Source organism: Dicentrarchus labrax, unplaced genomic scaffold, assembly GCF_905237075.1.
Source record: "Dicentrarchus labrax unplaced genomic scaffold, dlabrax2021, whole genome shotgun sequence".
Classification (NCBI taxonomy): Eukaryota; Metazoa; Chordata; class Actinopteri; family Moronidae; genus Dicentrarchus; species Dicentrarchus labrax.
In genome coordinates, this window is record NW_026136701.1 from 24,185,075 (window position 1) to 24,210,145 (window position 25,071).

At 36.6% G+C, this 25,071-nt stretch overlaps 1 protein-coding gene and 31 non-coding genes across 36 annotated transcripts in view; 31 read left to right on the forward strand and 1 right to left on the reverse strand.

Moving 5' to 3' along the window:
• The window catches only part of LOC127377638 (ATP-dependent 6-phosphofructokinase, platelet type), a 62,844-nt gene that overhangs the window by 30,672 nt on the left and 7,101 nt on the right, over window positions 1-25,071 (reverse strand). For all 5 annotated transcript variants that reach the window (XM_051426100.1, XM_051426012.1, XM_051425762.1 and 2 more), the window contains exons 3-7: window positions 24,489-24,566; window positions 23,397-23,586; window positions 23,149-23,314; window positions 22,674-22,718; window positions 22,072-22,180 (exon numbers count right to left, since the gene is read on the reverse strand). In XM_051426100.1, the coding sequence (XP_051282060.1) occupies window positions 22,072-22,180; window positions 22,674-22,718; window positions 23,149-23,314; window positions 23,397-23,586; window positions 24,489-24,566 (588 nt within the window). The remainder of the gene's footprint in view (window positions 1-22,071; window positions 22,181-22,673; window positions 22,719-23,148; window positions 23,315-23,396; window positions 23,587-24,488; window positions 24,567-25,071) is intronic.
• On the forward strand, window positions 412-503 carry trnar-ucu (transfer RNA arginine (anticodon UCU)). Its single transcript is given in 2 exon segments — window positions 412-448; window positions 468-503. It is a non-coding gene; the product is annotated as a tRNA-Arg (tRNA).
• On the forward strand, window positions 1,296-1,387 carry trnar-ucu (transfer RNA arginine (anticodon UCU)). The gene is given in 2 exon segments: window positions 1,296-1,332; window positions 1,352-1,387. It is a non-coding gene; the product is annotated as a tRNA-Arg (tRNA).
• trnak-uuu (transfer RNA lysine (anticodon UUU)) lies at window positions 2,180-2,271 on the forward strand. The gene is given in 2 exon segments: window positions 2,180-2,216; window positions 2,236-2,271. It is a non-coding gene; the product is annotated as a tRNA-Lys (tRNA).
• On the forward strand, window positions 3,061-3,152 carry trnar-ucu (transfer RNA arginine (anticodon UCU)). Its single transcript is given in 2 exon segments — window positions 3,061-3,097; window positions 3,117-3,152. It is a non-coding gene; the product is annotated as a tRNA-Arg (tRNA).
• trnar-ucu (transfer RNA arginine (anticodon UCU)) lies at window positions 3,567-3,658 on the forward strand. Its single transcript is given in 2 exon segments — window positions 3,567-3,603; window positions 3,623-3,658. It is a non-coding gene; the product is annotated as a tRNA-Arg (tRNA).
• On the forward strand, window positions 4,448-4,539 carry trnar-ucu (transfer RNA arginine (anticodon UCU)). The gene is given in 2 exon segments: window positions 4,448-4,484; window positions 4,504-4,539. It is a non-coding gene; the product is annotated as a tRNA-Arg (tRNA).
• Window positions 4,953-5,044, forward strand: trnar-ucu (transfer RNA arginine (anticodon UCU)). Its single transcript is given in 2 exon segments — window positions 4,953-4,989; window positions 5,009-5,044. It is a non-coding gene; the product is annotated as a tRNA-Arg (tRNA).
• Window positions 5,837-5,928, forward strand: trnar-ucu (transfer RNA arginine (anticodon UCU)). The gene is given in 2 exon segments: window positions 5,837-5,873; window positions 5,893-5,928. It is a non-coding gene; the product is annotated as a tRNA-Arg (tRNA).
• trnav-aac (transfer RNA valine (anticodon AAC)) lies at window positions 6,719-6,802 on the forward strand. Its single transcript is given in 2 exon segments — window positions 6,719-6,755; window positions 6,767-6,802. It is a non-coding gene; the product is annotated as a tRNA-Val (tRNA).
• trnar-ucu (transfer RNA arginine (anticodon UCU)) lies at window positions 7,529-7,620 on the forward strand. Its single transcript is given in 2 exon segments — window positions 7,529-7,565; window positions 7,585-7,620. It is a non-coding gene; the product is annotated as a tRNA-Arg (tRNA).
• Window positions 8,035-8,126, forward strand: trnar-ucu (transfer RNA arginine (anticodon UCU)). The gene is given in 2 exon segments: window positions 8,035-8,071; window positions 8,091-8,126. It is a non-coding gene; the product is annotated as a tRNA-Arg (tRNA).
• On the forward strand, window positions 8,917-9,008 carry trnar-ucu (transfer RNA arginine (anticodon UCU)). Its single transcript is given in 2 exon segments — window positions 8,917-8,953; window positions 8,973-9,008. It is a non-coding gene; the product is annotated as a tRNA-Arg (tRNA).
• Window positions 9,798-9,889, forward strand: trnar-ucu (transfer RNA arginine (anticodon UCU)). The gene is given in 2 exon segments: window positions 9,798-9,834; window positions 9,854-9,889. It is a non-coding gene; the product is annotated as a tRNA-Arg (tRNA).
• Window positions 10,331-10,422, forward strand: trnar-ucu (transfer RNA arginine (anticodon UCU)). The gene is given in 2 exon segments: window positions 10,331-10,367; window positions 10,387-10,422. It is a non-coding gene; the product is annotated as a tRNA-Arg (tRNA).
• On the forward strand, window positions 10,852-10,943 carry trnar-ucu (transfer RNA arginine (anticodon UCU)). The gene is given in 2 exon segments: window positions 10,852-10,888; window positions 10,908-10,943. It is a non-coding gene; the product is annotated as a tRNA-Arg (tRNA).
• On the forward strand, window positions 11,734-11,976 carry trnar-ucu (transfer RNA arginine (anticodon UCU)). The gene is made up of 2 exons: window positions 11,734-11,770; window positions 11,941-11,976. It is a non-coding gene; the product is annotated as a tRNA-Arg (tRNA).
• trnar-ucu (transfer RNA arginine (anticodon UCU)) lies at window positions 12,267-12,358 on the forward strand. Its single transcript is given in 2 exon segments — window positions 12,267-12,303; window positions 12,323-12,358. It is a non-coding gene; the product is annotated as a tRNA-Arg (tRNA).
• trnar-ucu (transfer RNA arginine (anticodon UCU)) lies at window positions 12,788-12,879 on the forward strand. The gene is given in 2 exon segments: window positions 12,788-12,824; window positions 12,844-12,879. It is a non-coding gene; the product is annotated as a tRNA-Arg (tRNA).
• Window positions 13,669-13,760, forward strand: trnar-ucu (transfer RNA arginine (anticodon UCU)). Its single transcript is given in 2 exon segments — window positions 13,669-13,705; window positions 13,725-13,760. It is a non-coding gene; the product is annotated as a tRNA-Arg (tRNA).
• On the forward strand, window positions 14,202-14,293 carry trnar-ucu (transfer RNA arginine (anticodon UCU)). Its single transcript is given in 2 exon segments — window positions 14,202-14,238; window positions 14,258-14,293. It is a non-coding gene; the product is annotated as a tRNA-Arg (tRNA).
• Window positions 14,723-14,814, forward strand: trnar-ucu (transfer RNA arginine (anticodon UCU)). The gene is given in 2 exon segments: window positions 14,723-14,759; window positions 14,779-14,814. It is a non-coding gene; the product is annotated as a tRNA-Arg (tRNA).
• trnar-ucu (transfer RNA arginine (anticodon UCU)) lies at window positions 15,599-15,841 on the forward strand. The gene is made up of 2 exons: window positions 15,599-15,635; window positions 15,806-15,841. It is a non-coding gene; the product is annotated as a tRNA-Arg (tRNA).
• trnar-ucu (transfer RNA arginine (anticodon UCU)) lies at window positions 16,131-16,222 on the forward strand. The gene is given in 2 exon segments: window positions 16,131-16,167; window positions 16,187-16,222. It is a non-coding gene; the product is annotated as a tRNA-Arg (tRNA).
• On the forward strand, window positions 16,652-16,743 carry trnar-ucu (transfer RNA arginine (anticodon UCU)). The gene is given in 2 exon segments: window positions 16,652-16,688; window positions 16,708-16,743. It is a non-coding gene; the product is annotated as a tRNA-Arg (tRNA).
• Window positions 17,534-17,625, forward strand: trnar-ucu (transfer RNA arginine (anticodon UCU)). Its single transcript is given in 2 exon segments — window positions 17,534-17,570; window positions 17,590-17,625. It is a non-coding gene; the product is annotated as a tRNA-Arg (tRNA).
• trnar-ucu (transfer RNA arginine (anticodon UCU)) lies at window positions 18,077-18,168 on the forward strand. The gene is given in 2 exon segments: window positions 18,077-18,113; window positions 18,133-18,168. It is a non-coding gene; the product is annotated as a tRNA-Arg (tRNA).
• Window positions 18,594-18,836, forward strand: trnar-ucu (transfer RNA arginine (anticodon UCU)). The gene is made up of 2 exons: window positions 18,594-18,630; window positions 18,801-18,836. It is a non-coding gene; the product is annotated as a tRNA-Arg (tRNA).
• trnar-ucu (transfer RNA arginine (anticodon UCU)) lies at window positions 19,127-19,218 on the forward strand. Its single transcript is given in 2 exon segments — window positions 19,127-19,163; window positions 19,183-19,218. It is a non-coding gene; the product is annotated as a tRNA-Arg (tRNA).
• On the forward strand, window positions 19,648-19,739 carry trnar-ucu (transfer RNA arginine (anticodon UCU)). The gene is given in 2 exon segments: window positions 19,648-19,684; window positions 19,704-19,739. It is a non-coding gene; the product is annotated as a tRNA-Arg (tRNA).
• On the forward strand, window positions 20,529-20,620 carry trnar-ucu (transfer RNA arginine (anticodon UCU)). The gene is given in 2 exon segments: window positions 20,529-20,565; window positions 20,585-20,620. It is a non-coding gene; the product is annotated as a tRNA-Arg (tRNA).
• On the forward strand, window positions 21,062-21,153 carry trnar-ucu (transfer RNA arginine (anticodon UCU)). The gene is given in 2 exon segments: window positions 21,062-21,098; window positions 21,118-21,153. It is a non-coding gene; the product is annotated as a tRNA-Arg (tRNA).

The window sequence follows — 25,071 nt, forward strand, 5'->3', positions numbered from 1 at the left end:
ACTTTAAAGGGACAGGCTTTAATATAGAAATTGTGGTCTTAAAGTAAATTAAAACATTCTCCTCTGGCTGTTGGCATGCACTTTGATTTCCTACTTGCATGAACAAATGTGAAAGGGCAACTGTAGAAACATGGAGGATTTTAGAAAAGAAAGTGACAACAGCTCATTCTGCTGTAACAAACACACAATTCCGTTATTCAGGTGATTATACACTAATGAAAACATAAATATTATATTCTATATCTGCCAATAGATCCTCCAAACTTTTAAATGATGCCTTCAATGGGGTTGTGTTTACGGTGTGTACAAGTAAAGTGGAGATGAACAACCAACTGATGTCTTTGTTACAACTTTGTTTGTGTGTATTGTGTCAGAGCGTAAACTTTGTGAGTTTAATTATTCAACGTAAATGGCTCTGTGGCGCAATGGATAGCGCATTGGACTTCTAGTCAAACACTTGAGATGTTATTCAAAGGTTGTGGGTTCGAGTCCCACCGGAGTCACTACTTTAAAGGGCCATGCTTTAATATAGAAATTGTGGTCTTAAAGTAAATTAAAACATTCTCCTCTGGCTGTTGGCATGCACTTTGATTTCCTACTTGCATGAACAAGTTGTTGATTCAAAGGTTGTGGGTTCAAGTCCCACCAGAGTGATTACTTTGAAGAGACAGACGTTCATAAAGAAATTGTTCACATACTATACATTCATCTAAATTAAAAACACAAAGTAATGTACATTGTTCTTTCATTATAAATAGACTCCTTTAGATACTGGCTTTATTTCCTCTTTGACATCTGTTTAAATGGTGCCTTTAATGGGGTTGTGTTTGCTGCGTGTACAAGTAAAGTTAAGATGACATAACTTTGTAAGTGTATATTTTGTTTCCTTTGGCTGTTGGCATGTACTTTGATTTCCTACTTGCACAAATAAAACACGAAGGGCCCTATCTAGAGACAGTGTTTGGTTTGTCCGTTCTTGGCTACCATAGAAATATGGCCGATTTCTGAAAAGTAAGTGTAGATGACAACAGCTCATTCTATGGTAGCAAACATACAATTCCTTTTTCCAGGTGATTATACTCTAATGAAAACATAAATATTATATTCTATATCTGCCAATAAATCCTCCAAAATGTAAAAAACTGGACTTTTAAATGATGCCTTCAATGGGATTATGTTTACGGTGTGTACAAGTAAAGTGTAGATGAACAACCAACTGATGTCTTTGTTACAACTTTGTTTGTGTGTATTGTGTCAGAGCGCAGAGTTTGTGAGTTTAATTATTCAACGTAAATGGCTCTGTGGCGCAATGGATAGCGCATTGGACTTCTAGTCAAACACTTGAGATGTTATTCAAAGGCTGTGGGTTTGAGTCCCACCAGAGTCACTACCTTAAAGGGACATGCTTTAATATAGAAATTGTGGTCTTAAAGTAAATTAAAACATTCTCCTCTGGCTGTTGGCATGCACTTTGATTTCCAACTTGCATGAACAAGTTGTTGATTCAAAGGTTGTGGGTTCAAGTCCCACCAGAGTGATTACTTTGAAGAGACAGACGTTCATAAAGAAATTGTTCACCTACTATACATTCATCTAAATTAAAAACATAAAGTAATGTACATTGTTCTTTCATTATAAATAGACTCCTTTAGATACTGGCTTTATTTCCTCTTTGACATCTGTTTAAATGGTGCCTTTAATGGGGTTGCGTTTACTGCGTGTACAAGTAAAGTTAAGATGACATAACTTTGTAAGTGTATATTTTGTTTCCTTTGGCTGTTGGCATGCACTTTGATTTCCTACTTGCACAAATAAAACACGAAGGGCCCTATCTAGAGACAGTGTTTGGTTTGTCCGTTCTGGGCTACTATAGAAATATGGCCGATTTCTGAAAAGTAAGTGTAGATGACAACAGCTCATTCTATGGTAGCAAACATACAATTCCTTTTTCCAGGTGATTATACACTAATGAAAACATAAATATTATATTCTATATCTGCCAATAAATCCTCCAAAATGTAAAAAACTGGACTTTTAAATGAAGCCTTCAATGGGATTATGTTTACGGTGTGTACAAGTAAAGTGTAGATGAACAACCAACTGATGTCTTTGTTACAACTTTGTTTGCGTGTATTGTGTCAGAGCGCAAAGTTTGTGAGTTTAATTATTCAACGTAAATCGCTCTGTGGCGCAATGGATAGCGCATTGGACTTTTAGTCAAACACTTGAGATTTTATTCAAAGGCTGTGGGTTCGAGTCCCACCAGAGTCACTACTTTAAAGGGACATGCTTTAATATAGAAATTGTGGTCTTAAAGTAAATTAAAACATTCTCCTCTAGCTCTTGGCATGCACTTTGATTTCCTACTTGCATGAACAAGTTGTTGATTCAAATGTTGTGGGTTCAAGTCCCACCAGAGTGATTACTTTGAAGAGACAGACGTTCATAAAGAAATTGTTCACCTACTATACATTCATCTAAATTAAAAACATAAAGTAATGTACATTGTTCTTTCATTATAAACAGACTTTAGATACTGGCTTTATTTCCTCTTTGACATCTGTTTAAATGGTGCCTTTAATGGGGTTGCGTTTACTGCGTGTACAAGTAAAGTTAAGATGACATAACTTTGTAAGTGTATATTTTGTTTCCTTTGGCTGTTGGCATGCACTTTGATTTCCTACTTGCACAAATAAAACACGAAGGGCCCTATCTAGAGACAGTGTTTGGTTCGTCCGTTCTGGGCTACTATAGAAATATGGCCGATTTCTGAAAAGTAAGTGTAGATGACAACAGCTCATTCTATGGTAGCAAACATACAATTCCTTTTTCCAGGTGATTATACACTAATGAAAACATAAATATTATATTCTATATCTGCCAATAAATCCTCCAAAATGTAAAAAACTGGACTTTTAAATGAAGCCTTCAATGGGATTATGTTTACGGTGTGTACAAGTAAAGTGTAGATGAACAACCAACTGATGTCTTTGTTACAACTTTGTGTGTGTGTATTGTGTCAGAGCGCAAACTTTGTGAGTTTAATTATTCAAAGTAAATGGCTCTGTGGCGCAATGGATAGCGCATTGGACTTCTAGTCAAACACTTGAGATGTTATTCAAAGGTTGTGGGTTCGAGTCCCACCAGAGTCGTTGCTTTAAAGAGACAGGCTTTAATACAGAAATTGCTGTCTTAATGTAAATTAAAAACATTCTCCTCTGGCTGTTGGCATGCACTATGATTTCCTACTTGCATGAAAAAATGTGAAAGGGCAACTGTAGAAACATGGAGGATTTCAGAAAAGAAAGTGACAACAGCTCATTCTGCTGTAACAAACACACAATTCCGTTTTTCAGGTGATTATACACTAATGAAAACATACATATTATATTCTATATCTGTCAATAGATCCTCCAAACTTTTAAATGATGCCTTCAATGGGGTTGTGTTTACGGTGTGTACAAGTAAAGTTGAGATGAACAACCAACTGATGTCTTTGTTACAACTTTGTGTGTGTGTATTGTGTGAGAGCGGAAACTTTGTGAGTTTAATTATTCAACATAAATGGCTCTGTGGCGCAATGGATAGTGCATTGGACTTCTAGTCAAACACTTGAGATGTTATTCAAAGGTTGTGGGTTCGAGTCCCACCAGAGTCACTACTTTAAAGGGACATGCTTTAATATATAATAATAATATAAAGTAAATTAAAACATTCTCCTCTGGCTGTTGGCATGCACTTTGATTTCCTACTTGCATGAACAAGTTGTTGATTCAAAGGTTGTGGGTTCAAGTCCCACCAGAGTGATTACTTTGAAGAGACAGACGTTCATAAAGAAATTGTTCACCTACTATACATTCATCTAAATTAAAAACACAAAGTAATGTACATTGTTCTTCTATTATAAATAGACTCCTTTAGATACTGGCTTTATTTCCTCTTTGACATCTGTTTAAATGGTGCCTTTAATGGGGTTGCGTTTACTGCGTGTACAAGTAAAGTTAAGATGACATAACTTTGTAAGTGTATATTTGTTTCCTTTGGCTGTTGGCATGCACTTTTATTTCCTACTTGCACAAATAAAACACGAAGGGCCCTATCTAGAGACAGTGTTTGGTTTGTCCGTTCTTGGCTACCATAGAAATATGGCCGATTTCTGAAAAGTAAGTGTAGATGACAAAAGCTCATTCTATGGTAGCAAACATACAATTCCTTTTTCCAGGTGATTATACTCTAATGAAAACATAAATATTATATTCTATATCTGCCAATAAATCCTCCAAAATGTAAAAAACTGGACTTTTAAATGATGCCTTCAATGGGATTATGTTTACGGTGTGTACAAGTAAAGTGTAGATGAACAACCAACTGATGTCTTTGTTACAACTTTGTTTGTGTGTATTGTGTCAGAGCGCAAACTTTGTGAGTTTAATTATTCAACGTAAATGGCTCTGTGGCGCAATGGATAGAGCATTGGACTTCTAGTCAAACACTTGAGATGTTATTCAAAGGCTGTGGGTTCGAGTCCCACCAGAGTCACTACTTTAAAGGGACATGCTTTAATATAGAAATTGTGGTCTTAAAGTAAATTAAAACATTCTCCTCTGGCTGTTGGCATGCACTTTGATTTCCTACTTGCATGAACAAATGTGAAAGGGCAACTGTAGAAACATGGAGAATTTTAGAAAAGACAGTGACAACAGCTCATTCTGCTGTAACAAACACACAATTCCGTTTTTCAGGTGATTATACACTAATGAAAACATAAATATTATATTCTATATCTGCCAATAGATCCTCCAAACTTTTAAATGATGCCTTCAATGGGGTTGTGTTTACGGTGTGTACAAGTAAAGTGTAGATGAATAACCAACTGATGTCTTTGTTACAACTTTGTTTGTGTGTATTGTGTCAGAGCGCAAACTTTGTGAGTTTAATTATTCAACGTAAATGGCTCTGTGGCGCAATGGATAGCGCATTGGACTTCTAGTCAAACACTTGAGATGTTATTCAAAGGTTGTGGGTTCGAGTCCCACCAGAGTCACTACTTTAAAGGGCCATGCTTTAATATAGAAATTGTGGTCTTAAAGTAAATTAAAACATTCTCCTCTGGCTGTTGGTATGCACTTTGATTTCCTACTTGCATGAACAAGTTGTTGATTCAAAGGTTGTGGGTTCAAGTCCCACCAGAGTGATTACTTTGAAGAGACAGACGTTCATAAAGAAATTGTTCACATACTATACATTCATCTAAATTAAAAACACAAAGTAATGTACATTGTTCTTTCATTATAAATAGACTCCTTTAGATACTGGCTTTATTTCCTCTTTGACATCTGTTTAAATGGTGCCTTTAATGGGGTTGTGTTTGCTGCGTGTACAAGTAAAGTTAAGATGACATAACTTTGTAAGTGTATATTTTGTTTCCTTTGGCTGTTGGCATGCACTTTGATTTCCTACTTGCACAAATAAAACACGAAGGGCCCTATCTAGAGACAGTGTTTGGTTTGTCCGTTCTTGGCTACCATAGAAATATGGCCGATTTCTGAAAAGTAAGTGTAGATGACAACAGCTCATTCTATGGTAGCAAACATACAATTCCTTTTTCCAGGTGATTATACTCTAATGAAAACATAAATATTATATTCTATATCTGCCAATAGATCCTCCAAAATGTAAAAAACTGGACTTTTAAATGATGCCTTCAATGGGATTATGTTTACGGTGTGTACAAGTAAAGTGTAGATGAACAACCAACTGATGTCTTTGTTACAACTTTGTTTGTGTGTATTGTGTCAGAGCGCAGACTTTGTGAGTTTAATTATTCAACGTAAACGGCTCTGTGGCGCAATGGATAGCGCATTGGACTTCTAGTCAAACACTTGAGATGTTATTCAAAGGCTGTGGGTTCGAGTCCCACCAGAGTCACTACTTTAAAGGGACATGCTTTAATATATAATAAAAATATAAAGTAAATTAAAACATTCTCCTCTGGCTGTTGGCATGCACTTTGATTTCCTACTTGCATGAACAAGTTGTTGATTCAAAGATTGTGGGTTCAAGTCCCACCAGAGTGATTACTCTGAAGAGACAGACGTTCATAAAGAAATTGTTCACCTACAATACATTCATCTAAATTAAAAACACAAAGTAATGTACATTGTTCTTTCATTATAAATAGACTCCTTTAGATACTGGCTTTATTTCCTCTTTGACATCTGTTTAAATGGTGCCTTTAATGGGGTTGCGTTTACTGCGTGTACAAGTAAAGTTAAGATGACATAACTTTGTAAGTGTATATTTTGTTTCCTTTGGCTGTTGGCATGCACTTTGATTTCCTACTTGCACAAATAAAACACGAAGGGCCCTATCTAGAGACAGTGTTTGGTTTGTCCGTTCTTGGCTACCATAGAAATATGGCCGATTTCTGAAAAGTAAGTGTAGATGACAAAAGCTCATTCTATGGTAGCAAACATACAATTCCTTTTTCCAGGTGATTATACTCTAATGAAAACATAAATATTATATTCTATATCTGCCAATAAATCCTCCAAAATGTAAAAAACTGGACTTTTAAATGATGCCTTCAATGGGATTATGTTTACGGTGTGTACAAGTAAAGTGTAGATGAACAACCAACTGATGTCTTTGTTACAACTTTGTTTGTGTGTATTGTGTCAGAGCGCAGAGTTTGTGAGTTTAATTATTCAACGTAAATGGCTCTGTGGCGCAATGGATAGCGCATTGGACAAACAGTTGAGATGTTATTCAAAGGCTGTGGGTTTGAGTCCCACCAGAGTCACTACCTTAAAGGGGCATGCTTTAATATAGAAATTGTGGTCTTAAAGTAAATTAAATTAGATTCAAAGGTTGTGGGTTCAAGTCCCACCGGAGTCATTACTTTGAAGAGACAGACGTTCATATAGAAATTGTTGACCTACTGTACATTAATCTAAATTAAAAACTTACAGTAATGTACATTGTTCTTTCATTATAAATAGACTCCTTTAGATACTGGCTTTATTTCCTCTTTGACATCTGTTTAAATGGTGCCTTTAATGGGGTTGCGTTTACTGCGTGTACAAGTAAAGTTAAGATGACATAACTTTGTAAGTGTATATTTTGTTTCCTTTGGCTGTTGGCATGCACTTTGATTTCCTACTTGCACAAATAAAACACGAAGGGCGCTATCTAGAGACAGTGTTTGGTTTGTCCGTTCTGGGCTACTATAGAAATATGGCCGATTTCTGAAAAGTAAGTGTAGATGACAACAGCTCATTCTATGGTAGCAAACATACAATTCCTTTTTCCAGGTGATTATACTCTAATGAAAACATAAATATTATATTCTATATCTGCCAATAGATCCTCCAAACTTTGCCTCCAAATGATGCCTTCAATGGGGTTGCTTTTACGGTGTGTACAAGTAAAGTTGAGATGAACAACCAACTGATGTCTTTGTTACAACTTTGTGTGTGTGTATTGTGTGAGAGCGGAAATTTTGTGAGTTTAATTTTCCCATCTAAGAGGCTCTGTGGCGCAATGGATAGCGCATTGGACTTCTAGTCAAACACTTGAGATGTTATTCAAAGGTTGTGGGTTCGAGTCCCACCAGAGTCGTTGCTTTAAAGAGACAGGCTTTAATACAGAAATTGCTGTCTTAATGTAAATTAAAAACATTCTCCTCTGGCTGTTGGCATGCACTTTGATTTCCAACTTTCATGAACAAATGTGAAAGGGCAACTGTAGAAACATGGAGGTTTTCAGAAAAGAAAGTGACAACAGCTCATTCTGCTGTAACAAACACACAATTCCGTTTTTCAGGTGATTATACACTAATGAAAACATAAATATTATATTCTATATCTGCCAATAGATCCTCCAAACTTTTAAATGATGCCTTCAATGGGGTTGTGTTTACGGTGTGTACAAGTAAAGTGTAGATGAACAACCAATTGATGTCTTTGTTACAACTTTGTTTGTGTGTATTGTGTCAGAGCGCAAACTTTGTGAGTTTAATTATTCAACATAAATGGCTCTGTGGCGCAATGGATAGTGCATTGGACTTCTAGTCAAACACTTGAGATGTTATTCAAAGGCTGTGGGTTCGAGTCCCACCAGAGTCACTACTTTAAAGGGACATGCTTAAATATATAATAATAATATAAAGTAAATTAAAACATTCTCCTCTGGCTGTTGGCATGCACTTTGATTTCCTACTTGCATGAACAAGTTGTTGATTCAAAGATTGTGGGTTCAAGTCCCACCAGAGTGATTACTCTGAAGAGACAGACGTTCATAAAGAAATTGTTCACCTACTATACATTCATCTAAATTAAAAACACAAAGTAATGTACATTGTTCTTTCATTATAAATAGACTCCTTTAGATACTGGCTTTATTTCCTCTTTGACATCTGTTTAAATGGTGCCTTTAATGGGGTTGCGTTTACTGCGTGTACAAGTAAAGTTAAGATGACATAACTTTGTAAGTGTATATTTTGTTTCCTTTGGCTGTTGGCATGCACTTTGATTTCCTACTTGCACAAATAAAACACGAAGGGCCCTATCTAGAGACAGTGTTTGGTTTGTCCGTTCTTGGCTACCATAGAAATATGGCCGATTTCTGAAAAGTAAGTGTAGATGACAAAAGCTCATTCTATGGTAGCAAACATACAATTCCTTTTTCCAGGTGATTATACTCTAATGAAAACATAAATATTATATTCTATATCTGCCAATAAATCCTCCAAAATGTAAAAAACTGGACTTTTAAATGATGCCTTCAATGGGATTATGTTTACGGTGTGTACAAGTAAAGTGTAGATGAACAACCAATTGATGTCTTTGTTACAACTTTGTTTGTGTGTATTGTGTCAGAGCGCAAACTTTGTGAGTTTAATTATTCAACATAAATGGCTCTGTGGCGCAATGGATAGTGCATTGGACTTCTAGTCAAACACTTGAGATGTTATTCAAAGGCTGTGGGTTCGAGTCCCACCAGAGTCACTACTTTAAAGGGACATGCTTAAATATATAATAATAATATAAAGTAAATTAAAACATTCTCCTCTGGCTGTTGGCATGCACTTTGATTTCCTACTTGCATGAACAAGTTGTTGATTCAAAGATTGTGGGTTCAAGTCCCACCAGAGTGATTACTCTGAAGAGACAGACGTTCATAAAGAAATTGTTCACCTACTATACATTCATCTAAATTAAAAACACAAAGTAATGTACATTGTTCTTTCATTATAAATAGACTCCTTTAGATACTGGCTTTATTTCCTCTTTGACATCTGTTTAAATGGTGCCTTTAATGGGGTTGCGTTTACTGCGTGTACAAGTAAAGTTAAGATGACATAACTTTGTAAGTGTATATTTTGTTTCCTTTGGCTGTTGGCATGCACTTTGATTTCCTACTTGCACAAATAAAACACGAAGGGCCCTATCTAGAGACAGTGTTTGGTTTGTCCGTTCTTGGCTACCATAGAAATATGGCCGATTTCTGAAAAGTAAGTGTAGATGACAAAAGCTCATTCTATGGTAGCAAACATACAATTCCTTTTCCAGGTGATTATACTCTAATGAAAACATAAATATTATATTCTATATCTGCCAATAAATCCTCCAAAATGTAAAAAACTGGACTTTTAAATGATGCCTTCAATGGGATTATGTTTACGGTGTGTACAAGTAAAGTGTAGATGAACAACCAACTGATGTCTTTGTTACAACTTTGTTTGTGTGTATTGTGTCAGAGCGCAGAGTTTGTGAGTTTAATTATTCCACGGAAATGGCTCTGTGGCGCAATGGATAGCGCATTGGACTTCTAGTCAAACAGTTGAGATGTTATTCAAAGGCTGTGGGTTTGAGTCCCACCAGAGTCACTACCTTAAAGGGACATGCTTTAATATAGAAATTGTGGTCTTAAAGTAAATTAAAACATTCTCCTCTGGCTGTTGGCATGCACTTTGATTTCCTACTTGCATGAACAAGTTGTTGATTCAAAGGTTGTGGGTTCAAGTCCCACCGGAGTCATTACTTTGAAGAGACAGACGTTCATATAGAAATTGTTGACCTACTGTACATTAATCTAAATTAAAAACTTACAGTAATGTACATTGTTCTTTCATTATAAATAGACTCCTTTAGATACTGGCTTTATTTCCTCTTTGACATCTGTGTAAATGGTGCCTTTAATGGGTTTGTGTTTACTGTGTGTACGAGTAAAATTGAGATGAACAACCAACTGATTTCTTTGTTACGACTTTGTAAGTGTGTATTGTGTGAAAGACAAAATTTTGTGAGTCTGAATCTGTGGTGCATATGGCTCTGTGGCGCAATGGATAGCGCATTGGACTTCTAGTCAAACACTTGAGATGTTATTCAAAGGTTGTGGGTTCGAGTCCCACCAGAGTCGTTTCTTTAAAGGGACATGCTTTAATACAGAAATTGCTGTCTTAATGTAAATTAAAAACATTCTCCTCTGGCTGTTGGCATGCACTTTGATTTCCAACTTTCATGAACAAATGTGAAAGGGCAACTGTAGAAACATGGAGGTTTTCAGAAAATAAAGTGACAACAGCTCATTCTGCTGTAACAAACACACAATTCCGTTTTTCAGGTGATTATACACTAATGAAAACATAAATATTATATTCTATATCTGCCAATAGATCCTCCAAAATGTAAAAAACTGGACTTTTAAATGATGCCTTCAATGGGATTATGTTTACGGTGTGTACAAGTAAAGTGTAGATGAACAACCAACTGATGTCTTTGTTACAACTTTGTTTGTGTGTATTGTGTCAGAGCGCAAACTTTGTGAGTTTAATCATTCAAAGTAAATGGCTCTGTGGCGCAATGGATAGCGCGTTGGACTTCTAGTCAAACACTTGAGATGTTATTCAAAGGCTGTGGGTTCGAGTCCCACCAGAGTCACTACTTTAAAGGGACATGCTTTAATATATAATAATAATATAAAGTAAATTAAAACATTCTCCTCTGGCTGTTGACATGCACTTTGATTTCCTACTTGCATGAACAAGTTGTTGATTCAAAGATTGTGGGTTCAAGTCCCACCAGAGTGATTACTTTGAAGAGACAGACGTTCATAAAGAAATTGTTCACCTACTATACATTCATCTAAATTAAAAACACAAAGTAATGTACATTGTTCTTTCATTATAAATAGACTCCTTTAGATACTGGCTTTATTTCCTCTTTGACATCTGTTTAAATGGTGCCTTTAATGGGGTTGCGTTTACTGCGTGTACAAGTAAAGTTAAGATGACATAACTTTGTAAGTGTATATTTTGTTTCCTTTGGCTGTTGGCATGCACTTTGATTTCCTACTTGCACAAATAAAACACGAAGGGCCCTATCTAGAGACAGTGTTTGGTTTGTCCGTTCTTGGCTACCATAGAAATATGGCCGATTTCTGAAAAGTAAGTGTAGATGACAAAAGCTCATTCTATGGTAGCAAACATACAATTCCTTTTTCCAGGTGATTATACTCTAATGAAAACATAAATATTATATTCTATATCTGCCAATAAATCCTCCAAAATGTAAAAAACTGGACTTTTAAATGATGCCTTCAATGGGATTATGTTTACGGTGTGTACAAGTAAAGTGTAGATGAACAACCAACTGATGTCTTTGTTACAACTTTGTGTGTGTGTATTGTGTCAGAGCGCAGAGTTTGTGAGTTTAATTATTCAACGTAAATGGCTCTGTGGCGCAATGGATAGCGCATTGGACTTCTAGTCAAACACTTGAGATGTTATTCAAAGCCTGTGGGTTTGAGTCCCACCAGAGTCACTACCTTAAAGGGACATGCTTTAATATAGAAATTGTGGTCTTAAAGTAAATTAAAACATTCTCCTCTGGCTGTTGGCATGCACTTTGATTTCCTACTTGCATGAACAAGTTGTTGATTCAAAGGTTGTGGGTTCAAGTCCCACCGGAGTCATTACTTTGAAGAGACAGACGTTCATATAGAAATTGTTGACCTACTGTACATTAATCTAAATTAAAAACTTACAGTAATGTACATTGTTCTTTCATTATAAATAGACTCCTTTAGATACTGGCTTTATTTCCTCTTTGACATCTGTGTAAATGGTGCCTTTAATGGGTTTGTGTTTACTGTGTGTACGAGTAAAATTGAGATGAACAACCAACTGATTTCTTTGTTACGACTTTGTAAATGTGTATTGTGTGAAAGACAAAATTTTGTGAGTCTGAATCTGTGGTGCATATGGCTCTGTGGCGCAATGGATAGCGCATTGGACTTCTAGTCAAACACTTGAGATGTTATTCAAAGGTTGTGGGTTCGAGTCCCGCCAGAGTCGTTGCTTTAAAGAGACAGGCTTTAATACAGAAATTGCTGTCTTAATGTAAATTAAAAACATTCTCCTCTGGCTGTTGGCATGCACTTTGATTTCCTACTTGCATGAACAAATGTGAAAGGGCAACTGTAGAAACATGGAGGATTTCAGCAAATAAAGTGACAACAGCTCATTCTGCTGTAACAAACACACAATTCTGTTTTTCAGGTGATTATACACTAATGAAAACATAAATATTATATTCTATATCTGCCAATAGATCCTCCAAAATGTAAAAAACTGGACTTTTAAATGATGCCTTCAATGGGATTATGTTTACGGTGTGTACAAGTAAAGTGTAGATGAACAACCAACTGATGTCTTTGTTACAACTTTGTTTGTGTGTATTGTGTCAGAGCGCAGAGTTTGTGAGTTTAATTATTCCACGGAAATGGCTCTGTGGCGCAATGGATAGCGCATTGGACTTCTAGTCAAACACTTGAGATGTTATTCAAAGGCTGTGGGTTCGAGTCCCACCAGAGTCACTACTTTAAAGGGACATGCTTTAATATAGAATAATAATATAAAGTAAATTAAAACATTCTCCTCTGGCTGTTGGCATGCACTTTGATTTCCTACTTGCATGAACAAGTTGTTGATTCAAAGATTGTGGGTTCAAGTCCCACCAGAGTGATTACTCTGAACAGACAGACGTTCATAAAGAAATTGTTCACCTACTATACATTCATCTAAATTAAAAACACAAAGTAATGTACATTGTTCTTTCATTATAAATAGACTCCTTTAGATACTGGCTTTATTTCCTCTTTGACATCTGTTTAAATGGTGCCTTTAATGGGGTTGCGTTTACTGCGTGTACAAGTAAAGTTAAGATGACATAACTTTGTAAGTGTATATTTTGTTTCCTTTGGCTGTTGGCATGCACTTTGATTTCCTACTTGCACAAATAAAACACGAAGGGCCCTATCTAGAGACAGTGTTTGGTTTGTCCGTTCTTGGCTACCATAGAAATATGGCCGATTTCTGAAAAGTAAGTGTAGATGACAAAAGCTCATTCTATGGTAGCAAACATACAATTCTTTTTCCAGGTGATTATACTCTAATGAAAACATAAATATTATATTCTATATCTGCCAATAAATCCTCCAAAATGTAAAAAACTGGACTTTTAAATGATGCCTTCAATGGGATTATGTTTACGGTGTGTACAAGTAAAGTGTAGATGAACAACCAACTGATGTCTTTGTTACAACTTTGTTTGTGTGTATTGTGTCAGAGCGCAGACTTTGTGAGTTTAATTTTTCAACGTAAATGGCTCTGTGGCGCAATGGATAGCGCATTGGACTTCTAGTCAAACAGTTGAGATGTTATTCAAAGGCTGTGGGTTTGAGTCCCACCAGAGTCACTACCTTAAAGGGACATGCTTTAATATAGAAATTGTGGTCTTAAAGTAAATTAAAACATTCTCCTCTGGCTGTTGGCATGCACTTTGATTTCCTACTTGCATGAACAAGTTGTTGATTCAAAGGTTGTGGGTTCAAGTCCCACCGGAGTCATTACTTTGAAGAGACAGACGTTCATATAGAAATTGTTGACCTACTGTACATTAATCTAAATTAAAAACTTACAGTAATGTACATTGTTCTTTCATTATAAATAGACTCCTTTAGATACTGGCTTTATTTCCTCTTTGACATCTGTGTAAATGGTGCCTTTAATGGGGTTGTGTTTACTGTGTGTACAAGTAAAATTGAGATGAACAACCAACTGATTTCTTTGTTACGACTTTGTAAGTGTGTATTGTGTGAAAGACAAAATTTTGTGAGTCTGAATCTGTGGTGCATATGGCTCTGTGGCGCAATGGATAGCGCATTGGACTTCTAGTCAAACACTTGAGATGTTATTCAAAGGTTGTGGGTTCGAGTCCCACCAGAGTCGTTTCTTTAAACAGACATGCTTTAATACAGAAATTGCTGTCTTAATGTAAATTAAAAACATTCTCCTCTGGCTGTTGGCATGCACTTTGATTTCCAACTTTCATGAACAAATGTGAAAGGGCAACTGTAGAAACATGGAGGTTTTCAGAAAAGAAAGTGACAACAGCTCATTCTGCTGTAACAAACACACAATTCCGTTTTTCAGGTGATTATACACTAATGAAAACATAAATATTATATTCTATATCTGCCAATAGATCCTCCAAAATGTAAAAAACTGGACTTTTAAATGATGCCTTCAATGGGATTATGTTTACGGTGTGTACAAGTAAAGTGTAGATGAACAACCAACTGATGTCTTTGTTACAACTTTTTTTGTGTGTATTGTGTCAGAGCGCAAACTTTGTGAGTTTAATCATTCAAAGTAAATGGCTCTGTGGCGCAATGGATAGCGCGTTGGACTTCTAGTCAAACACTTGAGATGTTATTCAAAGGCTGTGGGTTCGAGTCCCACCAGAGTCACTACTTTAAAGGGACATGCTTTAATATATAATATAAAGTAAATTAAAACATTCTCCTCTGGCTGTTGGCATGCACTTTGATTTCCTACTTGCATGAACAAGTTGTTGATTCAAAGATTGTGGGTTCAAGTCCCACCAGAGTGATTACTCTGAACAGACAGACGTTCATAAAGAAATTGTTCACCTACTATACATTCATCTAAATTAAAAACACAAAGTAATGTACATTGTTCTTTCATTATAAATAGACTCCTTTAGATACTGGCTTTATTTCCTCTTTGACATCTGTTTAAATGGTGCCTTTAATGGGGTTGCGTTTACTGCGTGTACAAGTAAAGTTAAGATGACATAACTTTGTAAGTGTATATTTTGTTTCCTTTGGCTGTTGGCATGCACTTTGATTTCCTACTTGCACAAATAAAACACGAAGGGCCCTATCTAGAGACAGTGTTTGGTTTGTCCGTTCTTGGCTACCATAGAAATATGGCCGATTTCTGAAAAGTAAGTGTAGATGACAAAAGCTCATTCTATGGTAGCAAACATACAATTCCTTTTTCCAGGTGATTATACTCTAATGAAAACATAAATATTATATTCTATATCTGCCAATAAATCCTCCAAAATGTAAAAAACTGGACTTTTAAATGATGCCTTCAATGGGATTATGTTTACGGTGTGTACAAGTAAAGTGTAGATGAACAACCAACTGATGTCTTTGTTACAACTTTGTTTGTGTGTATTGTGTCAGAGCGCAGAGTTTGTGAGTTTAATTATTCAACGTAAATGGCTCTGTGGCGCAATGGATAGCGCATTGGACTTCTAGTCAAACACTTGAGATGTTATTCAAAGCCTGTGGGTTTGAGTCCCACCAGAGTCACTACCTTAAAGGGACATGCTTTAATATAGAAATTGTGGTCTTAAAGTAAATTAAAACATTCTCCTCTGGCTGTTGGCATGCACTTTGATTTCCTACTTGCATGAACAAGTTGTTGATTCAAAGGTTGTGGGTTCAAGTCCCACCGGAGTCATTACTTTGAAGAGACAGACGTTCATATAGAAATTGTTGACCTACTGTACATTAATCTAAATTAAAAACTTACAGTAATGTACATTGTTCTTTCATTATAAATAGACTCCTTTAGATACTGGCTTTATTTCCTCTTTGACATCGTGTAAATGGTGCCTTTAATGGGTTTGTGTTTACTGTGTGTACGAGTAAAATTGAGATGAACAACCAACTGATTTCTTTGTTACGACTTTGTAAGTGTGTATTGTGTGAAAGACAAAATTTTGTGAGTCTGAATCTGTGGTGCATATGGCTCTGTGGCGCAATGGATAGCGCATTGGACTTCTAGTCAAACACTTGAGATGTTATTCAAAGGTTGTGGGTTCGAGTCCCACCAGAGTCGTTTCTTTAAACAGACATGCTTTAATACAGAAATTGCTGTCTTAATGTAAATTAAAAACATTCTCCTCTGGCTGTTGGCATGCACTTTGATTTCCAACTTTCATGAACAAATGTGAAAGGGCAACTGTAGAAACATGGAGGTTTTCAGAAAAGAAAGTGACAACAGCTCATTCTGCTGTAACAAACACACAATTCCGTTTTTCAGGTGATTATACACTAATGAAAACATAAATATTATATTCTATATCTGCCAATAGATCCTCCAAAATGTAAAAAACTGGACTTTTAAATGATGCCTTCAATGGGATTATGTTTACGGTGTGTACAAGTAAAGTGTAGATGAACAACCAACTGATGTCTTTGTTACAACTTTGTTTGTGTGTATTGTGTCAGAGCGCAAACTTTGTGAGTTTAATCATTCAAAGTAAATGGCTCTGTGGCGAAATGGATAGCGCGTTGGACTTCTAGTCAAACACTTGAGATGTTATTCAAAGGCTGTGGGTTCGAGTCCCACCAGAGTCACTACTTTAAAGGGACATGCTTTAATATATAATAATAATATAAAGTAAATTAAAACATTCTCCTCTGGCTGTTGGCATGCACTTTGATTTCCTACTTGCATGAACAAGTTGTTGATTCAAAGATTGTGGGTTCAAGTCCCACCAGAGTGATTACTCTGAACAGACAGACGTTCATAAAGAAATTGTTCACCTACTATACATTCATCTAAATTAAAAACACAAAGTAATGTACATTGTTCTTTCATTATAAATAGACTCCTTTAGATACTGGCTTTATTTCCTCTTTGACATCTGTTTAAATGGTGCCTTTAATGGGGTTGCGTTTACTGCGTGTACAAGTAAAGTTAAGATGACATAACTTTGTAAGTGTATATTTTGTTTCCTTTGGCTGTTGGCATGCACTTTGATTTCCTACTTGCACAAATAAAACACGAAGGGCCCTATCTAGAGACAGTGTTTGGTTTGTCCGTTTTGGTCTACCATAGAAATATGGCCGATTTCTGAAAAGTAAGTGTAGATGACAAAAGCTCATTCTATGGTAGCAAACATACAATTCCTTTTTCCAGGTGATTATACTCTAATGAAAACATAAATATTATATTCTATATCTGCCAATAAATCCTCCAAAATGTAAAAAACTGGACTTTTAAATGATGCCTTCAATGGGATTATGTTTACGGTGTGTACAAGTAAAGTGTAGATGAACAACCAACTGATGTCTTTGTTACAACTTTGTGTGTGTGTATTGTGTCAGAGCGCAGAGTTTGTGAGTTTAATTATTCAACGTAAATGGCTCTGTGGCGCAATGGATAGCGCATTGGACTTCTAGTCAAACACTTGAGATGTTATTCAAAGCCTGTGGGTTTGAGTCCCACCAGAGTCACTACCTTAAAGGGACATGCTTTAATATAGAAATTGTGGTCTTAAAGTAAATTAAAACATTCTCCTCTGGCTGTTGGCATGCACTTTGATTTCCTACTTGCATGAACAAGTTGTTGATTCAAGGGATTGTGGGTTCAAGTCACACGGAGTCATTACTTTGAAGAGACAGACGTTCATATAGAAATCATTGACCTACTGTAACATTAATCTAAATTAAAAACTTTACAGGTAATGTACATTGTTCTTTCATTATAAATAGACTCCTTCTAGATACTGGCTTTATTTCCTCCCTTTGACATCTGTGTAAATGGTGCCTTTAATGGGGTTTGTGTTTACTGTGTGTACAAGTAAAATTGAGATGAACAACCAACTGATTTCTTTGTTACGACTTTGTAAATGTGTATTGTGTGAAAGACAAAATTTTGTGAGTCTGAATCTGTGGTGCATATAGAGGCTCTGTGGCGCAATGGATAGCGCATTGGACTTCTAGTCAAACACTTGAGATGTTATTCAAAGGTTGTGGGTTCGAGTCCCACCAGAGTCGTTGCTTTAAAGAGACAGGCTTTAATACAGAAATTGCTGTCTTAATGTAAATTAAAAACATTCTCCTCTGGCTGTTGGCATGCACTTTGATTTCCTACTTGCATGAACAAATGTGAAAGGGCAACTGTAGAAACATGGAGGATTTCAGCAAATAAAGTGACAACAGCTCATTCTGCTGTAACAAACACACAATTCTGTTTTTCAGGTGATTATACACTAATGAAAACATAAATATTATATTCTATATCTGCCAATAGATCCTCCAAAATGTAAAAACTGGACTTTTAAATGATGCCTTCAATGGGGTTATGTTTACGGTGTGTACAAGTAAAGTGTAGATGAACAACCAACTGATGTCTTTGTTACAACTTTTGTGTGTATTGTGTCAGAGCGCAGAGTTTGTGAGTTTAATTATTCAACGTAAATGGCTCTGTGGCGCAATGGATAGCGCATTGGACTTCTAGTCAAACACTTGAGATGTTATTCAAAGCCTGTGGGTTTGAGTCCCACCAGAGTCACTACCTTAAAGGGACATGCTTTAATATAGAAATTGTGGTCTTAAAGTAAATTAAAACATTCTCCTCTGGCTGTTGGCATGCACTTTGATTTCCTACTTGCATGAACAAGTTGTTGATTCAAAGGTTGTGGGTTCAAGTCCCACCGGAGTCATTACTTTGAAGAGACAGACGTTCATATAGAAATTGTTGACCTACTGTACATTAATCTAAATTAAAAACTTACAGTAATGTACATTGTTCTTTCATTATAAATAGACTCCTTTAGATACTGGCTTTATTTCCTCTTTGACATCTGTGTAAATGGTGCCTTTAATGGGTTTGTGTTTACTGTGTGTACAAGTAAAATTGAGATGAACAACCAACTGATTTCTTTGTTACGACTTTGTAAATGTGTATTGTGTGAAAGACAACATTTTGTGAGTCTGAATCTGTGGTGCATATGGCTCTGTGGCGCAATGGATAGCGCATTGGACTTCTAGTCAAACACTTGAGATGTTATTCAAAGGTTGTGGGTTCGAGTCCCACCAGAGTCGTTGCTTTAAAGAGACAGGCTTTAATACAGAAATTGCTGTCTTAATGTAAATTAAAAACATTCTCCTCTGGCTGTTGGCATGCACTTTGATTTCCTACTTGCATGAACAAATGTGAAAGGGCAACTGTAGAAACATGGAGGATTTCAGCAAATAAAGTGACAACAGCTCATTCTGCTGTAACAAACACACAATTCTGTTTTTCAGGTGATTATACACTAATGAAAACATAAATATTATATTCTATATCTGCCAATAGATCCTCCAAAATGTAAAAAACTGGACTTTTAAATGATGCCTTCAATGGGATTATGTTTACGGTGTGTACAAGTAAAGTGTAGATGAACAACCAACTGATGTCTTTGTTACAACTTTGTTTGTGTGTATTGTGTCAGAGCGCAAAGTTTGTGAGTTTAATCATTCAAAGTAAATGGCTCTGTGGCGCAATGGATAGCGCGTTGGACTTCTAGTCAAACACTTGAGATGTTATTCAAAGGCTGTGGGTTCGAGTCCCACCAGAGTCACTACTTTAAAGGGACATGCTTTAATATATAATAATAATATAAAGTAAATTAAAACATTCTCCTCTGGCTGTTGGCATGCACTTTGATTTCCTACTTGCATGAACAAGTTGTTGATTCAAAGATTGTGGGTTCAAGTCCCACCAGAGTGATTACTTTGAAGAGACAGACGTTCATAAAGAAATTGTTCACCTACTATACATTCATCTAAATTAAAAACACAAAGTAATGTACATTGTTCTTTCATTATAAATAGACTCCTTTAGATACTGGCTTTATTTCCTCTTTGACATCTGTTTAAATGGTGCCTTTAATGGGGTTGCGTTTACTGCGTGTACAAGTAAAGTTAAGATGACATAACTTTGTAAGTGTATATTTTGTTTCCTTTGGCTGTTGGCATGCACTTTGATTTCCTACTTGCACAAATAAAAACGAAGGGCCCTATCTAGAGACAGTGTTTGGTTTGTCCGTTCTTGGCTACCATAGAAATATGGCCGATTTCTGAAAAGTAAGTGTAGATGACAAAAGCTCATTCTATGGTAGCAAACATACAATTCCTTTTTCCAGGTGATTATACTCTAATGAAAACATAAATATTATATTCTATATCTGCCAATAAATCCTCCAAAATGTAAAAAACTGGACTTTTAAATGATGCCTTCAATGGGGTTATGTTTACGGTGTGTACAAGTAAAGTGTAGATGAACAACCAACTGATGTCTTTGTTACAACTTTGTTTGTGTGTATTGTGTCAGAGCGCAGAGTTTGTGAGTTTAATTATTCAACGTAAATGGCTCTGTGGCGCAATGGATAGCGCAATGGACTTCTAGTCAAACACTTGAGATGTTATTCAAAGGTTGTGGGTTCGAGTCCCACCAGAGTCATTGCTTTAAAGGGACATGCTTTAATACAGAATTGCTGTCTTAATGTAAATTAAAAACATTCTCCTCTGGCTGTTGGCATGCACTTTGATTTCCTACTTGCATGAACAAGTTGTTGATTCAAAGGTTGTGGGTTCAAGTCCCACCAGAGTCATTACTTTGAAGAGACAGACGTTCATATAGAAATTGTTGACCTACTGTACATTAATCTAAATTAAAAACATACAGTAATGTACATTGTTCTTTCATTATAAATAGACTCCTTTAGATACTGGCTTTATTTCCTCTTTGACATCTGTGTAAATGGTGCCTTTAATGGGGTTGTGTTTACTGTGTGTACAAGTAAAATTGAGATGAACAACCAACTGATTTCTTTGTTACGACTTTGTAAGTGTGTATTGTGTGAAAGAGGAAACTTTGTGAGTCATAATCTGTGGTGCATATGGCTCTGTGGCGCAATGGATAGCGTGTTGGACTTCTAGTCAAACACTTGAGTTGTTATTCAAAGGTTGTGGGTTCGAGTCCCACCAGAGTCGTTGCTTTAAAGGGACATACTTTAATACAGAAATTGCTGTCTTAATATAAATTAAAAACATTCTCCTCTGGCTGTTGGCATGCACTTTGATTTCCAACTTTCATGAACAAATGTGAAAGGGCAACTGTAGAAACATGGAGGTTTTCAGAAAAGAAAGAGACAACAGCTCATTCTGCTGTAACAAACACACAATTCCGTTTTTCAGGTGATTATACACTAATGAAAACATAAATATTATATTCTATATCTGCCAATAGAATTCTCCAAACTTTTAAATGATGCCTTCAATGGGGTTGTGTTTACGGTGTGTACAAGTAAAGTTGAGATGAACAACCAACTGAAGTCTTTGTTACAACTTTGTGTGTGTGTATTGTGTGAGAGTGGAAAGTTTGTGAGTTTAAAATTCCCATCTAAGAGGCTCTGTGGCGCAATAGATAGCACATTGGACTTCTAGTCAAATGCTTGAGATGTCATTCAAAGGTTGTGGGTTCGAGTCCCACCGGAGTCGCTACTTTATATTGTAAGCAATCTTAAAAATGTGACCATGAGTGGATTATGCTCAGTCGCATTGTTCTGGTATATTTAGGTAGATAACTGGCTCTGTGGTGCTTTGGAATTCTGGTGAAAACGTTTAAGATGTGAGTTTAAATCCGAGTTGCTGCTTCACACATTGGATCTCCTTCAACAACCACTTTTACTTCTGGTGTGCACTTCAAAACCCTTCTTAGAATTTGATGACACAACACTTTTGATTAATATACAAAAGCATATACAAAAGGTGTTAAACTACACTGCGTATGTTGTGTGTCTGAGTATGCGTATATGAGTTAAGTTCATACATACTTGCCACATACGTAAAACATTAAAGAGAAACATAACTGATTGTGTAAGTGTGTGTTTGTGTAAGTGTGTGTGTTACCTCAGACAGTTTCTGACACATGTTGTCCTCCCAGCCATCTTCAGGAGGCATTTCTGGGAAAAAAACCCAGTCTGCACCACAAGCCAGGGCACTGACCAAGGCCAGGTATCTGCATATACACACACACATATTTTTTTTAAAATGTAATCTTTGCTTCCCTGTAACAGATATTTGTCAGGCAATCAAATTTGAAAATGGATCTTAGATTTGAGTTGTTATATTCAAACTGTTGTCTGCATACATTTTGGTTTGTTTGGTTTGAGAATGTGTGTCTGCTATAGCATATTTAATAACTGACACACTTGGGTATCAAGATATAATGTTTTCTGATATTGTACCAATTCTCAAAAACATTTTTTTATAAAAAATTGACATACAAAAGATCTGTGGCAGTGCTTAACTTTGTTTTTTTGTTTAAACCCAACTGTTAGACAGCAGTGCTGTAAACAGGAACTGAGTGCTCGATGCTGGATGTTACTGGGACTTTGTTAAATACAAATGAAGATCCCACTGTTCTGGTTGCATAAAAAATACACTCAGATTTTATGCCTATGGTGGTGTGTTCTTTATAATATGACTTTGAATATGTTTTCAGTGCCTACCCGCAGTGCCTGCCCATGACCTCCAGCACAAATGTCCTCTGGTGGCTGGAAGAAACAGTGAAAGACAAAAAGAATGTCAGAAACAAGAAAAAGTACTCATCAGTTAAACCCAGTGGACTGATCTGTCGAAACAGATCAGTGCAGGAAAAATGACGAAGACACGCTCGCTGGGTGAAGCTTTCACTCTCAACTTTAACCATTTCTAGAGTCTTTGAGGTTTGGACTCTGATGGCAACAGATGGATGTAAAAGTAAAAGTTATCTTGGTTAACTAGCTAACCTACTGTAGTTGGATACCGTGTGCTCTGTCTTGTCTAGTCTTGTCCTCTCTTGTTTTCTTTTTTCTTATCATGTCTTATTTTCTCATTCACTTCTTGTCTTAACGTCTCAAGCCTTGTATTATCTAGTCTTCTTATGTCTTCTCGCGTTCCTTCTTTGTCACATCTCCACTCCGTCTCCTCTCGGGATCTGTTCACCTCTGAGCTGTGGTCATGATGGCGTCCACCACCTCGATGATCCTGTGCAGTGCCGAGTCGGTGCCGATTGTCATGTCGGTGCCGCAGAAGTCATTGTCGATGGAGCCGACCATGCCAACGATGTGGAGCACCGAGTTAGTGCGGGCTGCTTCCTCACTGATCAGACCTGAAAAAACACGAGAGGGACGGAGATGAAGTCTCCTTACACCTGTAAAGCCAGAGTGAAAAGCCCTGCAGTGGGCAATCACCTTGCTGGACGAGCTCATCCAACAGGCCGCTCCACTCCTCTCTGAACAGGTTGGCTCCAGTCAGGCTGCCGTCACCACCAATCACACACAGGTTGGTGATGCCGCGCTCCACAAGGTTGTGTGCGGCTTTCAAGCGGCCCTCGTGGGTACGAAACTCTTTACAGCGGGCGCTGCCGATGACTGTGCCACCCTGAAGGAAACATAAATTACAATCTCAGATCACGTTACTCTATACTTTAAATGCTTTTCTACTGACTCGATTCTGTTGTCTTGAGTGAAAACATACTTTGTTGAAACCGTTCAACAGATCATTATTTTTAAGTCTTGTATACTGATTGTTACAGCAGCTACACAAAAAATTCAGACTCACTGCGATTAAAATCCAGTTTTGTTTGTTAAAATGACAGTAATGAAATATTTCCAGCTGCTCAATGTTTCCATCTTTCAAACTAGTTTCCTCCACGATTACAAAAATGAATCCAAGGATGTGATTGGATTGTTGGATTTCAACTCACTAGGGCAGTGACGACAAAAGTAAAATGTTGTAAATAATTATATTTTGGAGGGTAATATTATTACTGAAATGCATTAATAATTAGTTACACTGGAGATACTATTATTATTACTAGTAATGAGTTACTGCCCAACACTAATTGTTATCATAAAAGAGTATAAAACTGTTACAATATATACCAGTATATATTATAATATTGCTGGTCTGCAAGCCGTTTTTTCACAGTTGCACTGGATGTAATTCACTTAAGACAATGAGAGTCTGACTATGACAAACGGTGAAAAGGTCTAATTCAATCACAGACTCATGTGGCTCGAATCTAAAGGCTGCGCTGAGTCACTTCCAATGATGATCAGACACAGCAGATATTCACACAGCACTGCTGCTCCTCGGTCAGAAAGCATTTACAAATAGCATTTCATGGTGCTAAAATCTGCAGCTGCAACCATAACACAGGATAAAGTCTTTTAATGACAGCTGAATTTGAGAGTTTTGTTGTTTACGGCACAGAAGAGTCAACATGGACAGTTTTATTTCAGTGTGTGTGACCTGAAACCGCAGCAGAAAGCTCCACTCACCACTTGCAACATGCTGGAGACACTTTCCCATGTCGCCTCCTTGATATTGTCTCCACCATCCACCATCCCCTGGTACCCCTGAGAGGAGACACAAGTAAAAAAAAAGTTCAGTGGATCATTTATGACATCTACGTAACCAGTAATTGTGACTATGGGTCACTTAAGTCTCATCCTCAGTGATTATATGTCTAAGCCTGCCACTACCTGCAGTTTTATTATCAATGAATCTGTCAACTTTTTTCAATAATTGATGATTTAGTCTATAAAATGTACACAATCACAATTCCCAGAGACCCAAAAACCAAATATATATTTAGTTTACTATCACATAAGATAATAAAAAGCAGTAAATCCTCACATTTAAGAAGCTGGAACCAGAGTATGTGTCCTTAAAAAAATCATTTACATGATTAATCAAGCATTAAAATAGCTTTCAGTTAATTTTTCTGCTGATCAACTAATTACAATTAGATTATGTTACAAGTTATGCTTTTTCGGATACAAGTTATGCTTTTTCGGTTCCACTATCTTTTACTTGCATTGTATCCAAACCATCAGCCACAGCACAAACCAAAATCAAGGC